Below are 17,239 nucleotides of genomic sequence, written 5' to 3'. Positions count from 1 at the left end.
ACTTGAAGATCTTAATGTAACTGTTTTCGACTGAAAGCGAACTGTTTGACAGCGTCAACCCCCCCAAAAAAAAAAAAAAAAAAAAAAATTAATTAAATCGAATTTTCGTTGATTTATCGCCACATCAACTAATGGATAGTGGTAGAAAAGATAGATAGATATTTTTATATATATTTATAAAAGATAATAATATTATTTGGTTTATTTATATTATACATTTTCCGGTCTTGTTAATGTTGTGTTGTTGTTGTTGTTTGGTGTTACAAAAAAAATGTCTTGAGGGTTTTTTTCTTTTTTTTTCTTTTTCTTTTTTTTATATGTTGTTCCTATTTGTGAAGAATGATTCTTCTTCTTCTTGTTACGTTTTTGTGAATTTACAATATTTCTTGATTTCCATTTATTTTGGAATTGATTCCAAAATGGCTTCAAGTCTTGGTATGATAGCAGCAAATGTTGGACGTTTTGATGGATCATGTAACCAACATTCATTGATCAACTCTACGATGGGAGGATATACACCTTCCAAACCACGAGTTGGACGACTACCTGAAAGAATGAATCTTGGAATCTCCCATACATTCTTAAATTCTCCAAATGGAACTTCACCAAGGATAAGTTCATAAAACATAATAGCATATGAATAAACATCAGCTGAATTATCATATGGTTGTTTTTCAAGAATTTCCTAAAAATAAAAAATAAATTGTATTAATAAAAGGTGTAAATTCATTTTAGCTTTTTAATATGAATCCAATATTTCTTACATTTGCCATATAAATAGGAGTACCAATACCACTAGTATAAGAAGATAAATCAAAATCTGTTACTTCCTTGCTAGTACCAAAATCTGTCAATTTAACACAAACTTGAGCGTCGGTGGCCAAGGTGACGACTAGAATATTATCTGGTTTGAGATCACGATGCATAATTCCACATTGATGAAGGAAGTTACATCCCTTGGCAGTATCCAAAGCGATTCTAACCTTTTCTTTCATTGTAAGCGCTTGTTTCTCCTTGTAGAGTACTTTGGCCAATGAACCCATTGGAATGTATTCAGAGACGAGACAAAGCTTGTCAGAGGTTTTGACGGCACCTACATAACTGACAATATTGGGATGACGCAATTTGTTCATAAGATCCATTTCACGGTAGACGTCGTTGATCAAATCCGAAGAGCCACCCATGAGATGACCAATCTTGAGCTTCTTGATGGCGACATCTTGACCTCTCCATTGTCCACGATAAACGACACCAAATGAACCTTCACCAATAGGTGGTTCAAAGAATACCAATTCATCGTAATCGAGTTGAGTAGAGAGAACCGATTCGACTGCCATGTAGACAAAGGTATGTCCAAACTCTGGAATGTTGATGGAAATACGCTCCATCAACTTGGTGGTACAAAGCAGTTTGGCTTGGAAGGTGACTGTTACATTACGTCCTGGCTTCAAAGAGATGGTCTCTTGAGCATCGGTTTGGAAGAGAGCTGCCGACGATGATGGTGGCACGAGAACGTCAAAGGCGACAGTATGTTGACTCTTGTTGACAATGGTGATAGAGTCTTGAATGACTTGGTCAATCTGGCACTTCATACCTCCCATACCAAAATCAAGACGTGTCGAGGTAAAGGTCAATGGGAAATCTGGATTCTCGTGAGTATAGTTGGAAGTGTTTTGGATGATATCGTAGATGGAAGGATGGAGACGATACTTTTCTTGGTTGATGTTGGCTGTCGAAGTCTTGAGGGCAGTGCGTGATGGTGAATTGGGTACCGATCTTGGTGTCACTGAACCACTAATGTTGCTGTTCATCATCATATTGCCCGATAGTGAAGAGCTGAGATTACCCATCGACGAGGTAGGCGATGATTTGTTCTTGCTGCCGTTGGATGATCCGAGTTCAATGTCATTGACCTTTCTGGACATGGCTGGTTTGTTGCGACGACGATAAATGATAAAGCCGGCAATGAGAGCGCCAATAACGAGTGCACCGACGACAATAGGAACAATAATGACGACAAGGTTGGTTGAGTCACTGTCTCCTTGGTCGGATGGAACAACGGGTGCATAAAAGGTGTAGTGGAGCGATGCTGAAGCGAGGTAAAAGTAGGTCGATGGGAATTGAACCTTGACATCTTGAGTGGTGGAGTGTTCAAAAAAGATGGTAGCATTGACCAATTGACTGCCAGCAAGACTAGTGTCGACGGCCAAGGAACTTGAATAGACTTGGTCGTCAATATTGATTTGAAGATAGGGATTGATATCAATCACTTCATCTGGACGTGGGTTTGGAAGATTACTTGGTCTCTCGTAGACAAACAAGAGATTCAACTTGTAAAGACCAAGTTCCATTGCAGAGAGTGTGAGTATTGGACTAGAGGAAAGAGGAAAGTTGGAGGATGCTCCTGTTTCCAAGAGGGCCAGTGTAGCATTGCTAGTATTAGCAGGGACGGTGGTGGTGGGAACGGTAAGGTTGTAATTTAAAAGTACATTGTCTAGTTGACAGTAGGTAGATGTGGAACATCCATCGTAAATGTTGACGCCATCGATTGATGTTGTAGAGTTGGTGGTTGCGTTGGTTGCCATATCCCATCCACGTTTAAACTCGAATGGAGTGTTGACAATATAGATGAGTGGATAAGAGACTGAAAATAACATTCTATCTGCAGAGTCGTAGATCTCAGCCTTGAGCAATACCGGTGTTCTTGCAGTGTCGGCTGGTGGTGTCCAAGTAGTGGTACAGTTAAAAGAACCGCTTCCATCAGTAGCCAAAGAAGTCGAGTTGACAGCCACTGAATTGTTGTTGGCAAAGAGAATTCTACAGTTCTTAAAGTCCAAAGCTGGCAGAAAAGCGTAGGTAAATCCCAAATCCAAGTTGATTGTGCCATTGCCTGCAGGTACCAAAGCTTGATACGACGATGGAGACATTCTAGTGACGACTGGGAATGGACCTGTTTTGTCAATTCCACCAACACCAGTATTGATTTGGAATAGGACATAGGTCTGCTGCGGTTGCTGCTGTCCACCACCGCCGCCGCTTGTGATAATGGGCGATAGGTATCCATTTGATTGGAAATGTGCTGGGTCAATGACAATGCCCGAGCCAACCACTGTGCTTCCAGTAAACGAGATTTTAATTAAAGTGGACGATGGTAACGATCCGGTGATCTGGGTGGCAGATCCAAAAACATTTGTATCTTGAACGATAACGGAAACGGGACCTGATACAACTTGGATGAGTGGTACACTAGTGACGGTGGTGCAGTTTAATACGACAATGGTGGCAGTTGGATAGTTAAAGACAAACGGATTAGAGGTGGCAATCTTTTGAATGGTAATCGAGGGTGGTGTGCTCATCGAGGATGCATAACCGATGATGGATATGGCAGGGTTGTCATTACCGGCCAATTGGAACACAGTATCATCGAGAACCATCTGATCGATTAAAAAACCATTGGTTCTGGCATCGTGATACAGTTCGTCGTTGAGATGGAGATCATAGTACATTCCAGTGACGGCTGTTCTGTTTGGAAGTTGTACCATATTAATGGCACCACCTGGGAACTGACCATAGAATCGATTCGATGTGGCAGTGAGATGAGGAGAAAGCGAAGTGATGGCACTACCTCCACTTCCAAAGTCAACAGTTTCTGGGTCATCGGTAGCAATTGCACCAAGTGGAGCCTTTCCGATATAGACAGTGTTTAGAGACTCAATAACCTCTGTGCCATAGTCGGCATAGATGACCGAACCACACGATAAACGGTTGACGTATGAGTTTTTGATGTTAAGCGTTGCATGATGAAGACCAAAGACTGCACGTCTAGAGGAAGGGACTGAAGAAGAATCTTTGATAAAGACATTCTCCAAGATAATCTTGGCACCAAACGAAGCACTGACACCGTATCTAAGACGTTGGTTGGTTCCTGTTGTCTGGAGTGCACGGTTGTTGTTGTAGACGGTATCTGAAAGAGGACCGTTGGTAGTACGACCAAACAAGTTGGAAAGGACGGCAGATTTTGAAGATGAACCAGCCACAAAAGAGGCGGCACTACCATACAACTGAATGGGCATGGAAGCTTTAAAATCATAGTTTTTGATATTCTTTGGAAGCGCATAAATGGTTGCCGTAAAATCAGCAGGAGCACCCTGTACACCAAAGTTGTAGAAATACTCTGAACCTACTTTTGTAAGCGATGAGCTGTCCAACAACACCGAGCCAGTTGAGCTGGCCATATTGTAATTGTTTGATGAAAAATCAATGGTCATCGACGATGGGAATTTGACAGTGGTCTCGTTGACGCTAATCGATGGGTATTGAGAGGAGACACCAGGAATTGACGGTATAAGAACTCTACCAAATGATATAATGCCAGGGAAACTGTTAAAAACATCGTATTGCTCCAATGTGCTCAGAGCGGGTGAATCTACTGGAGTGACAAAATCTAGAACATCCTTCATTTCTAAAGATCCTCCTGGAAAAACAACAACACTATGGAATGCCATTACGAATTGAGCGACATATTCGAATTCAAAAGTGCCATAAACACAAAGTAGAGCAACGTTTGAAATCGTAAGAAGGTTAGTGTCGATAGCATACGATGATCCTATTTTTTTTTTTTTTTTTTTTTTTTGAAAAATACAAATGTAAGAAATTGTGATCTTTATCAATGTGTTGTTGTTGTTGTTGATTGTTGTTGATTCATACCTGCTTCTATTACATAGATATCCTCTAATGATCCATTGTAGACTGGACTAGTTACAAATGAACTTAAAGTAAAAAATGAAGCATCGGATTGTCCAACCTTTCCAAATCTACATAGATCGGTATAGTAGGATGCTGTTACCTCTGAATCAACATCCCAAGATGCTTTCATGGTTGGTGTGGTTTCATTGGACCAAAAGTGTTGTGTAAACGCTGGATATTGACCTGTGCCTTGAAGATTTACAAATGTCTTGCTTGCTTCGTTTGTTTGTGCCGTCGTAGTAGTTGTACTATAACTCAATAATAATAATAATATTGATGCTGCAAAAAATATTCTTCTTTGCATCATCATCATCATCATTTTTATTATAATAAATAAATAAAATTAAATAAAATAAAATAAAATGCGTGTGTGTGAAAAAAAAAAAAATGATGGAGGATACGATCGTATCCTCGGAGCCTTTGTGTGTTTTTCTACTTGTACAGAGTTGTATATTTATATGTATAATGTGTATGTGTGTGTATGTATATATAATGATTACTACTTTATCGATTGTTTGTTTGTTTGTAAACAACTATGAACGACGACTTTCTTTCTAGCCTCTCTCTCCTGCAAAAAAAAAAATAAACAGTTTTTATCTTTGTGGGCTGTTAACTATGCCTCAAAGAACGAATCGTATCAACTAGTGTGTGTGAAAGGGTTAGCTCAACGAACCGTGCAGAGACGGAAACCAAGACAAAGATTCTTTTCAAGCTTTTTGCAAAAAAAAAAAGCCAAAAATATTCTTTTTTTTTTTTTTTTTTTGATTGAATTTTCGAAAATTTATTGATCGACACGATCTTCATTGTCGATTTAATAATAATAATAATTATTCATGAAAGATTAATTATGGATTGCAGTAACAGTACGTTTCTTTTGTCATCATTTTTGATTGATACAAATTCAGTTTCATCATCATTCACTATACCAACATTCAATACTGTCAAACATGATATTGATTCTATCTCTTGTTGGTTATTCGTTGTAAGTAAGATGGGGGAGATTGATTGATTGATTGAGACCTACTACTACTACTACTATTTACTAAACATATGTTTATATTATTGTAAAGAATAAACCTTTGGAGGGTGCTGTATGTCATACTATATTTGAAATAGAACAACCACCATCGTCGTCGTCGTCACCAAAGAAAGAAGGATTATACATTGATTCATTAAATCGATTATTCACAACACCAAAATATGATTATGAGCATTACTATAGTCATCAAAATGATAATCATAACAAAGTACTATTAAAACCAGATCCAATCAAGATTGGTGAATGGTTACATATAAAGATTGTTTACAATAGTCTAGATACATCTATTCATGTCAATAATGTACTTTATCATAAACAACAACGAAAAGAGGAAGACAATGACTGCTCTCACCAACACAATCAAAAGTCAAAATACCCAATAAGAATTGGAGATAACAATACAAAAGACCGTTGTACATTATTCTCTGCATTGATAAACAACTTGGTAGTATCAACTCTCAGATACGATGAATCGAGTCATTTAAATATATATTCATCACCTCCCTCATACCCTGATAGTAAGTTATTGAAACTGCAATCAAAAAAGAGATAATTGTTATTAACAATCCTTTTATTCCTTTATAAAGAACAAATGTCTATTGCAACATCAAATCAATTCAAAGCATTACCAAGTTTAATTCATCTTTTAGACTGGAGATTTGACAACACCAAAGTAAATACATTTAAACTAGAAAAAAACAATGGTAGATCAAATAATCAACAAATTATTCATTGTCATGATATGATGGGTGGTTATTTACCTTATGAAACAGACGAACAAGGTTATCAAGGTTCCAGAAAGGACAATAACCGTGGTGACAATGATGAAAAAGATAATGTATTTTATAATTATACATTCAAGTATTGGCAACTTGTTGATACTTTTATCTATTTTACTCATCAAAGAATATCTATTCCTCGTATGTCATTAAAATAACTCTTCTTTTTTTTAATAAGATCTAACCTTTTTTTATTAATATTAGCAATTGGATGGATAAATAGTTCACACAAAAATGGTGTAAAGATATTGGGTACTATTATTACTGAATGGGAAGGTGGTGTCAATGATGCTTGTAGATTGGTTGATGGTATTGATATTGATCTAAACTCTCAAGAGTTTAAAGGACATGTATTTATAGATCGTTTGGTTGATATTGCTGTTCACTGTGGATTCGATGGTTGGTTTATTAATATTGAATCGGATCTACCCAACAAAAACTATGCCATAAAATATAAACAAATGTTGGAATATTTTACAGAGACTATGCATAGAGCTGTCAATGGATCATTGGTTATTTGGTATGATAGTGTTTTGGATGATGGTACATTGGTATGGCAAAATGAATTAAACCAAAAAAATAAGATCTACTTTGATGCATGTGACGGAATATTCTTAAACTATAAATGGAATGAGGATATGATCAAATCTTCTAGCCAATTGGCAACCGATAGAGAACACCAAGTGTATGTTGGAACCGATGTATTTGGTAGAGGTACATTTGGTGGTGGTAAATTAAATAGCTACATTGGTGTTCAAAAAGCCTATAAACATAAACTATCTAGTGCTATATTTGCTCCAGCTTGGACATGGGAAGCTAACCAATCATCTCATCTTCAATTCCAATTAAAAGAATCAAATTTATGGGTTGGTCCTTTATTTAATAGTAAGTAAATTTAAAATTATAATAATAATTAAAATAATAATAATAATATTAATGGACCAAACTAACCTGTATTCTCTCTTTTAGATTTAATTGAAAATGGATGTGTTTTTGATAATAATTTGGATGGTTGGAATAATCATACTTTAGAAAAAGGTGATGTATGGGTGACAGCAAAGAATGAAGGAATGAATAGAGGTAATTGTTTTAAATCATCATATCATAGTGTAATGTCACAAGAAATAGATCTTTTAAAAAAGGGATATTCCAAACAAGAGTTGGATTTAATGCCAATCATCTACTTTGAATTCTATCATTGTGGTACTGGTCCAAAATTTAATGATTTTATATCTTACCAGTATGTATCATCAAAACTATTCAAACAAACAAATTCAATACACTAACAAGTTATTATTATTACGTACTTTAAGGATTGAATTGAGAGATGAAAATCATAAATCATTATACACTGATAAATTAGAACAAGAAATTATTACAACCAATCAATTTAAAAAGTATTCAACTGAAATTGAGAGTCCACTTGAGGGTGTAAGATACATCTATATAGAGTTTATTGGAAGGGATATAGAGCATTGGGCTGGTCATTTTGGTCCAAGAATTACATCTATTCATCTACATTTAAATGTAAAGACAACCACCAAAACAACAACGGAAACCAATTGTATCTTGGCAGAAATGGGTGAGAGAGTGTCAAAGACAGAGTTACCATTTATCAACCACTTTAATGTTGGAAAATCAAATGGTGGATACTTTATAAATGGTAAACAAGTTATGAACAACAACAAGGAATGGATTAATCTTTCAGATATGGATGTAATGGGATGTTACGAATATGGATATTGGTGTGGTTCTCCTCTTGTTTCAAATAGTGTCATCTATGATGATTCTTATTTTGGAGGAAGTTGTTTAAATGTAAAAGGAAAATTGATTGAACCATTCAATTATTTCCTTTTCACATTGTTTAATTTAGATGTAAAGTGTCTCAACAACAAGGATTTGATGATATCATATACTTTTAAATGGATTCACAACCAACAACAATTAAATCATTCAATCAATGTGGCTTTGGTTATTAAACTAGAAAATGGCCCTGTTAATATTCTTACAGACAATAATAATGATAATAATGATAATAATAACCAACAACAACAAAACAACTCTTCTCAATTCAATCATATATTTGGAAACAATAGAATGATGATTTTAAATCAAAACTCAGACTACAACACTAATAATTGGACAACTAGATCATTTAGTGTTTCAAAAGATCTTTTAACCAACCAATTGACCATTAAATCAATTCAATTATTAATTTACAACAATAATAATGATAATAGTAATAATAGTCGATTTGATTTAAATTTAGGAGAATTAAATCTACAATGGAAGGAAGAGGAAACTTCTAAAGCATTTATTGTTGAAAATGATAGTATCAAGTTTGAAAAGATATGGAACAAGAAATCAATGTATAATGGTCAGGATATATATGATATACTTTGTCATTGGAATGTATCGACAGCAACAGCAGCAGCATCATTTACAATGGTATATTTGAATGATAAATGGTTGGGAAAGTCCTTTACCAATAGATATTGCATATCATCGGATCTGATTCATCACCAAACCAAAGATGATGATAATATCGTATCATTTCACTTTTATGATGATACCTATCATTTAATATCTATTGTCAGTAAAAGAATTACTGAATGATGTTTAAATCAATAAACAATTATTATTCATACCATTATTAAAGTGTAATGATTGTGCTGATGTCACGTGGTTTGTTTTGGGGTAGAGCTAGCTAGTTTACATTGTTAGCGCAGCATAGATAACGAATAATATCCAAAATATGACAATGAGGAAAATGATAACTCTTGACAATAGACAAGCATCGACACCTATCTTTTCATACCATGCCAAATGCTTTCTAATACTTTGTCTGTATTGTTCATCATCGAGGTCTGAACAATCACTATCATCTATGTTGATGTTATCCATATTTATATCTGACCCAACACCTACACCTCCTCCTGCTCCTCCTCCTCTTTTATTAACTAATGTATCCATTTATCTCTCTATCATTTAAATGAATTTCTAAAAGTCAGAACTATTAAAGTAGAGTGTCACGTGCACACAATATTATTAAATTTATTTTTTATATGATTTTGTGTCGATCCTTCAACCCTAACTTTAGAACTCAGCTGATTATTATTAATAAACCTAACCTTAATATTAAAACAAACTAATATTATTACTATTAATATAAAGAGTGGAGAAGAGACCAGCATCAATAACAACGGATAAAAAGAATAAAATGGGTAATCAACATTCAGGTGTAAGCAAGGAACATCTTGATCAGTTAAAAGAAATGAGTTCTTGTAAGTACAAGCCACACAAGAGAGGAGATAACAGATATGTCTATCGTTTATATATATATAGATACTAACTAAACTTGTGATGATAACTAAACTATATATAGTTTCAGAGACTGAATTAAAAAAATTATATAGAAGATTTCAAATGTTAGACAAGGATGGCTCTGGAACTTTAACGACTGATGAGTTCCTTTCCATTCCCGACCTAGCTCTCAATCCATTGTTGGAGCGTGTACTTCAAATATTTGATAAGAATCATGATAATGAAATAGAGTTCTCAGAGTTTGTTTCTGCTCTCAGCACACTCTCTCATAAAGGTTCTAAAGAGGAAAAATTAAAATGTATGTTATTGTTGTTGTTGTTGTTGTACCGTTCCCATCTCTCCTCCCCCCTCTTTTATCACCTTTCTAATACATCACTCTTTCTCTTTTTACAGTTTTATTTAATGTATATGATATGGATGCTGATGGATTTATTGGTAATGGTGAATTATTTCAAGTATTAAAAATGATGGTTGGAACCAATTTGAATGATGTTCAATTACAACAAATCGTAGACAAGACTATTATTGAAGGTGATTTGGACAAGGATGGAAAAATATCGTTTGATGAATTTATATTAATGATTGGTAACCAAGAGGGTATCGAAGAAAAGATTTCTGTAAATTGGTCAGACTAAATTTAATAATCATATTCAAACAACAACAACAACAACAACAGCAGCAACAATAATAATAAATTAATATTGAAATCAACTCTAGAGAAATTATACATTTTCACTCAACTCTAAATATTGTCAAATGTTGGATGAAGTATATAGAGGTAATAATAAACTGTAAATAATTAATGAATGAAAAAATTGTATTGCCAATTTATTAGTATTTATTTATTCTTTTGATTCAAATGTAGCTATTTCTCCTCCATTATTGTTGGATTCAGAGTTGCCAACATTTTGATTATTATCGTTACTATTAATATTATTACTCTCGGACTGTTGATTGTTGAGAGTTTCAAGTTGAATATCTACATTATTATTATTATTATCGGAATGATTATTGAATGTTTCAAGTTGAATATCTACATTATTATTATTGTTGTTGTTATTATCATTATCATTCATTGGAGGCAATTGATCAAAGGTTGGTGATAATATTAATTTTGATTGCCTATTTTTTTTTGATTTCTTTTGTGATGCCGATGCAATTGGTGGACTTATAGAAAGTGATGACATTCCATCGGTTGAACCAACTGAAGATAATTTTGTGGCAGTAGTAGCCGTATTGATAGCTGTTGAAGGGTTATAGTCAAGTTGTACTTTTTTACCCAATACTCTGTAGTAGAACCAAGCTCTTAGCTTGAGCAAAGTTTCCTTCCAAATGGCCACAAATTTAGAGTTGAATGCATAAAAGAGTGTAAACATGCCAAATATCTGAAGCAGAGTAATGAATATAGTGTAGGCTGCAATCTCTGGACCTGCCACCAAACACGTATTTGGGTCATATCCACCTGCTTGAGAATTTAAAATGCAGTCAAAATAGGCAACAGCTGACTTCTTTTTGAGTTCGAGATATGAAAGATGATAGGTACGATTATAAACGAAAATGTAAACATAGGCAACATAAAACACAATAATATAACCCAAAGGTCCTATTTGTGCATAAACAAACTTTTTTCCAAGTTGCCAGCCAACATTTGTTCTATTAATTAACTAAAATAATAAAAAAATGGTTAACATTTAGGTAGGTAGGTTTTTTATCAATAGTATATATAAATGTGTTGAATCTTACTCTATAAACATCAACTATAATCCAAACGATTAAAATAGAACAAACACCAATTAAAGCACCTACAGGTCCCCAGAATAATTCGTCAACATAATCATTGTCAGAAATCCAACATCTAAATTAAATTAAAAGAAAATTAATCAATCTGTCTGTCTGTCTGTCACATTCCTATTTTCTACTACATACACAACATTTCCTTTATCGGCGATATATTTTCCTTTAATTGTAGCAAATACAGTCATAACTATTGTAATAATAGTTGAACCAATTAAAAAGTATAATAATTTTAATTGACGGACTTTATAAATAAATAAATCAAGTTTGGTTAATACATTGTTGTAAAGGAGGTTGTTTATCTAATTAGTAAATGTTTACATACATTTTCTTACGACACACCACAAATCAAACACCAAAAAGCTCCACCACATGATAGCATTTAGAGAAAAGCCATAAAACAAAACTCCATATACAACACATAGAGTATCAAGAGATGTCATTGATCTACCTGGGTCTGGACATACATTGTTTTTAGTTCCACCTGAAAATACCATTACAACACCTGACAATGATCGAATCTTTTAAAAATAGAAATCGATGATTAGTTAAAATAAAATAATAAAATGATTCATATTAAATATAAAACATACGAATAAACTAGTAAATTGGAATAAAAGGATCTTTTCATAATTTGTATGTTCTCTATTCAATATTCCATAGGTGATGATCATAAATAGAGCAGATAGAGCAGACATCATACTGAGTGTATCTACCAAGTGATAAAAACTATTCCATTGATCCATTGAAAATGCTGGTGCTGGACATGGCTAAATAAGAAAATAAATAAAGATGAATGATTAATTATTAATTGATTCTCTCTATATATTTTGTTTGTTTGTTTTAATTAATTAACATACAACTAAACAATCAGAAGTAGCAGTAACCCAAGTATAACCAGCAATATTTTCATCGTACCAACGATCAGGACTCTTTCTATAAACCAAAGGAGATTGACAAACAGAAGTATCGATGGTCTCATTGATATTGAGACTCAAGTCGGTACTATTGAAACAATAGAGTTGATCATAGATATAAGACCAAATACTTTGATTTGTACCTTGATCGTATTGATAGTGACTATAATTGAGTGATGTTAGATTGAACAACTCTATCGATAGCTCTGGTGGATAGAGTGGTCGACTGCCAAGTGATGTCGTTGTATTGTCGGCACAGTTGTATAGATCAGGTGTTACACTACACAGATCCATACTCTTTTGACAACTCTCTCTACATGTAAACTGTGGAAATGCTACTGTTACATTGGTAGTAGCCGTAGGTAATGTATCATTTGGAGGTTGTCCCAATGTTACATTGATGTTTACACATTTAATAAAAAACTAAAAATAAAAATAAATAATATTATTAATAGTTTGCGCTATTAAATGCACTATAAAGTAAAAATAAAAAAAAAACCGTGTGTGTGTGCGTGCGTAGAATAACGAATGGATATAAATAAACTAAACTACTATACTTACAAAAGAACATAGAGTTCTATAACTAGATTGAATTTTACAGGCATCATTGCCATAACTATTTAAGAATTTAACATAGTAATCTGCATCTAATATCATTTGATCTTGTGATGCACCTGTTGCTACATAGATCGATGTATTGTATGCTGTAAGATAGGGTGCGCATACTATTCTGTCTATTGGATCTCCAATGAATGCTTCACACTTTGCACCCATATCAATTGGATATTCATATGTTGTTTGTGAATACACTAGTACTATCGTCATTGTCAGCGACAGCAGTGACAACAACAATATGACGATAAGTGGTGGTTGTTGTAACATGTCGTGTATCTCTTTTGAAAATATTTAAAAGTTATCGCTACTACTACTACTACTACTACTACTATTATTATTGTCAAGCGATTATTATTGTTGGTTAGCTACGCAACTGCTAACTATTGAATAATGAAAGGTCAGCTTTTAAAGTCGTTGATCTTTGTCCTCCACGTGCTTCGAAATCGATCAAATTCGATCAATTTTTTTGATCGTTTATTTTCTCAATGAGGAAAAAACACCTGCGCACCTCTCAAATACATCATCATCCTCATTCAAAGAAGTTGTGAGCACAAATGGAAAACCTTTTGAGATATTCTTATTTCACCATCATTGTTTTAAAAAAATTAATTTAATTGAAACTCTTTTCTTTCTTGGTCCCCAAATTCGTATCGTATGTGAAAGATTTACAATATTTTAGTTGGTCTAAAAGTAGGAGGAAGAAGGAAGAAGAATAGGAATAAAGTAATATTCGATACTATCATAATGGCTAGTAATAAATATTATACATAATAATAATAATAATAATAGGGAAGTAATTTTTTGAATCGATTCAAAATTCCCCTTTGATTCTCAAAAGCGCAATTTTTTTTTAATTTTTTTATTGGTCTGAGGAAGTTGTGACAAGCCCAAATTGTGGATCTCTTGTTATTATCTTTTTAGTTTGTTAATATTTAATATTTATACCTATATATATACTCTCAACTTTTTGTCTCTAAAACATCGATCAGTTGAACAAATTTATAGAAAGAATAGTATAACAGTAGTAGATAGTAGTAGTAATTAGTGGTGGACTTGATTTTTTAATTCATAGCATAGCATAGCACAGTATTATATATATATATATATTAAACAAAGAGAAAGCAGAAAAGAATGGCAAATCAACCTCTTACATTGGACGAGCTTTGGAAGGAATGTGAGAAACCATTCCAAGATCTCTTTATTCATTTAAAGGAGGGTCTCACAAAGGAAAAATATATTAAGTTATACACGTAAGTTTTATCTTCTACCCTCCCCCCCATTCCCTTCTATCTATCTAAGTAAATGATATTCATTAAAGCTTTATTTCCCTTTATTACTTTTTACTTATTGCAATCTCTTCTTTTTGTTGTATCTTTTTTAGTAATGTTTATAACTACTGTTCAACACAAAATGAAGGTGTTCTCAAAGATTTCTATCCTCGAATTTCAAATTTAATCAAACAAAAGGCCAAGGAGATTATGGAGGTATGTAAACATATAGCTTTGAGAGAGAAGAGTTCATTATCTCTTCAATCAAAAATCTTGGAAAAAAAAAAACTTTTTAAAAATCTAACTCTTTGTTTGTTCTTTCACACACACACACCTACAGAAAGCAGACGGTTTACCAAATGATGACCTTTTATTATTCTTTAGAAATAAATGGAACGATTGGAAGTTTTCAAGCAGAGTCTTAAAGAATTTATTAGAGCCAGTCGTATGTATACATACAAATATTACCAAGATCAACGATTTAAAACAATGACTAACACCTAGTTCTTTTTCATACTACCTACCTACTTTTTATTTATTAATAGAACAAAATCTATACTTCAGATGGAGGTAAAACCCAACAACAACAATCTTCAAGCGATCAAACAAATACTTCAAAGATCTTAATTGATTCTTTGAATGCATGGAGAGATGCTGCCTTCAAACCACTCAATAGCAGATTGTTGACTGCTTTGGAAACCATTATCTTGAAGGACAGAAATGGTGATTCAACCAATTTACAAGTTTTAAGTGACACTTTGGAATGTTATGGTATGTCAACCTATATTATTTCTCTTTTGTTTTAATACTTATTTTTTATTTTATTTTTTTCAATACTTCTTTTAGTACAACTTGGACAAGATAAAAATAAATTGCAAGTGTACATTGACCATTTCGAAACCACCTTCCTCAAGTCGACCGAGGATTTCTACAGAATCGAATCTGCTGAATTTGTTGCCAAGAATGGTATTCCACAATATATGAAGCACATTTCTGTCAGAATTGAACAAGAAACCACTCGTGTCCAAAAGTTTATGCCAATCACCACATTGGACAAGCTCAACATTCGTCTCAACGAAACATTGATCGTCAACTTTAAGGATCAATTTGCCGAAAAGTTCTTGGATCTCTTGAGTGAAAACAAGAATGATGAATTGACTATGATGTACAATCTCCTCTTTAGAGTCAACCATCTTGAATCACTCCGCAAGAATCTCCAAGATTTCATCAAAAAGGAGGGTATCAAAGAGATTGAAAACGATCTCAAAGAATCGCAAGAAAAGCCACAAGTTCTTATTGGCCATTTGTTAGAGACCTACAACAGATTCAATCGTCTTATCCGTGAATCTTTCTCCAATGACACCACCTTCCTTGCTGCCATGGATCGTTCATTTGCCCACGTCATCAATGAAAACCCAGCTTCCTACGACCAAAAGAAGAAGGAATCTACCATCCCAGTCGTCCTTGCCAAGTTTTGTGATCAAATCCTCCGTAAGGGTCCATATCACATCAGTGATGAAGGAGAGTTGGAAAAGAAGTTGGCCGAAGCCGTCTGCCTCTTCAAGTACCTCCCAGACAAGGATATTTTCATGCTCAATTACCAAAAGATGTTGTCAAAGCGTTTGGTCGAAGATCTCTCTGCCTCTGAAGATGCCGAAGCATCCATGATCAACAAACTCAAGACTCATCAAGGTTTCGATTATTGCACAAAGTTAACTAGAATGATTAACGATATGAGACTTTGCAAGGATATCAATGCCAATTTCCAAACTTATCTTAATGAAAACAGTTTGACTTTACCTTGTATGTAGAAAACAAAAAAAAAAAAAAAAAAAAGGTTGTTTACTAATAAATTTTTTTTTTCTTCTAAAGACACATTTAACTTTTATGTACTCACCAATGGTTCATGGTCTTTGACAAACAAGACTAGCAGCAATCCATTTAAACCACCTAGTGAAGTATGTATTAAAAAAAAAAGAATTGAATAATATAATTATGTTTAGTAGCTAATTTTTTATTTTGTTTATTACTCTCTTAGATGCTTTCATCCATTACCTATTTTGAAAAATATTACAAATCTAGTTTCAAGGGTAGAGTTTTAACATTCTTGTACGATTTCTCAAGAGCTGATGTTGACTCACGTCAAGTACGTGGTAAGATTTACAAGTTGGCCACAACTGCCTACCAAATGGCTATCCTCTTGTTGCTCAACACTCAAGACAAGGTTACCAGATTCCAAATCCTCGACTCTATTGGTTTGGATGAAAACTCGATCAGATTACCATTGCTCGCTTTAATGAAGACTGGAATTATCGAAAGTGACAAGCCAGACTACAAGGAGTGGAACAATGATACCTCCTTCTCTATCAATGCCAAGTTTGCATCAAAGAAGATGAAGGTCAACTGCAATGTTGCCGTCCAAATTGGTGAAACCAAGACATCTGAAGGTGCCCAAACCGTATCAAATAGCGAAATTGAAAAGGAACGTTATTTCAAGTTACAGGCCGCCATTGTACGTATTATGAAGTCAAAGAAGGTACTCTCTCACAACGATCTCGTCGTCGAGACCACCAACCAAGTCTCCAAGTGGTTTGCTCCAAAGATTGCCACAATCAAAAAGGCTATCGAGTATCTCATTGAACAAGAATATATTAGAAGAACTGCCGATGATAATCCAAACCAAAGAAAATACGAGTACATGGCTTAAAAAAATCAAAACAAAGAAAAAAGAAGATTTAAATATCTTTTTATTCAATA

At 33.9% G+C, this 17,239-nt stretch overlaps 6 protein-coding genes across 6 annotated transcripts; 3 read left to right on the top strand and 3 right to left on the bottom strand.

The window, feature by feature from the left end:
* Nucleotides 1–397: 397 nt before the first annotated feature.
* On the bottom strand, nucleotides 398–5,065 carry gdt5 (putative transmembrane protein; the record flags this gene model as incomplete). The annotated part of the gene is made up of 3 exons (XM_004355070.1): nucleotides 398–685; nucleotides 765–4,606; nucleotides 4,708–5,065. The coding sequence occupies 3 exons, from the start codon at nucleotides 5,063–5,065 to the stop codon at nucleotides 398–400; spliced, it is 4,488 nt and encodes a 1,495-aa protein (XP_004355122.1).
* Nucleotides 5,066–5,133: 68 nt separating this feature from the next.
* Nucleotides 5,134–9,180, top strand: DFA_07625 (Endo-beta-N-acetylglucosaminidase; the record flags this gene model as incomplete). Its single annotated transcript, XM_004355069.1, has 7 exons — nucleotides 5,134–5,225; nucleotides 5,587–5,728; nucleotides 5,817–6,303; nucleotides 6,373–6,705; nucleotides 6,769–7,449; nucleotides 7,534–7,804; nucleotides 7,878–9,180. 7 exons carry the CDS (start codon nucleotides 5,134–5,136, stop codon nucleotides 9,178–9,180), a joined length of 3,309 nt encoding a protein of 1,102 aa, XP_004355121.1.
* Nucleotides 9,181–9,276: 96 nt separating this feature from the next.
* On the bottom strand, nucleotides 9,277–9,537 carry DFA_07624 (uncharacterized protein; the record flags this gene model as incomplete). Its single annotated transcript, XM_004355068.1, has 1 exon — nucleotides 9,277–9,537. One exon carries the CDS (start codon nucleotides 9,535–9,537, stop codon nucleotides 9,277–9,279), a length of 261 nt encoding a protein of 86 aa, XP_004355120.1.
* A 247-nt stretch (nucleotides 9,538–9,784) lies between these two features.
* cnbA (protein phosphatase 2B) lies at nucleotides 9,785–10,523 on the top strand (the record flags this gene model as incomplete). Its single annotated transcript, XM_004355067.1, has 3 exons — nucleotides 9,785–9,848; nucleotides 9,950–10,186; nucleotides 10,282–10,523. The coding sequence occupies 3 exons, from the start codon at nucleotides 9,785–9,787 to the stop codon at nucleotides 10,521–10,523; spliced, it is 543 nt and encodes a 180-aa protein (XP_004355119.1).
* A 207-nt stretch (nucleotides 10,524–10,730) lies between these two features.
* DFA_07622 (G-protein-coupled receptor family protein) lies at nucleotides 10,731–13,373 on the bottom strand (the record flags this gene model as incomplete). The annotated part of the gene is made up of 8 exons (XM_004355066.1): nucleotides 10,731–11,552; nucleotides 11,632–11,743; nucleotides 11,815–11,926; nucleotides 11,961–11,984; nucleotides 12,008–12,203; nucleotides 12,276–12,452; nucleotides 12,543–13,022; nucleotides 13,161–13,373. 8 exons carry the CDS (start codon nucleotides 13,371–13,373, stop codon nucleotides 10,731–10,733), a joined length of 2,136 nt encoding a protein of 711 aa, XP_004355118.1.
* Nucleotides 13,374–14,345: 972 nt separating this feature from the next.
* Nucleotides 14,346–17,189, top strand: culE (cullin E; the record flags this gene model as incomplete). The annotated part of the gene is made up of 7 exons (XM_004355065.1): nucleotides 14,346–14,464; nucleotides 14,596–14,698; nucleotides 14,823–14,927; nucleotides 15,028–15,253; nucleotides 15,329–16,285; nucleotides 16,355–16,440; nucleotides 16,521–17,189. 7 exons carry the CDS (start codon nucleotides 14,346–14,348, stop codon nucleotides 17,187–17,189), a joined length of 2,265 nt encoding a protein of 754 aa, XP_004355117.1.
* Nucleotides 17,190–17,239: the final 50 nt, after the last annotated feature.

This window comes from Cavenderia fasciculata (assembly GCF_000203815.1).
Source record: "Cavenderia fasciculata unplaced genomic scaffold Scf_ET2XIPL01COFD4-5, whole genome shotgun sequence".
In the NCBI taxonomy this organism is placed as follows: domain Eukaryota; phylum Evosea; class Eumycetozoa; order Acytosteliales; family Cavenderiaceae; genus Cavenderia; species Cavenderia fasciculata.
This window is presented reverse-complemented; position numbering and strand designations above follow the sequence as displayed.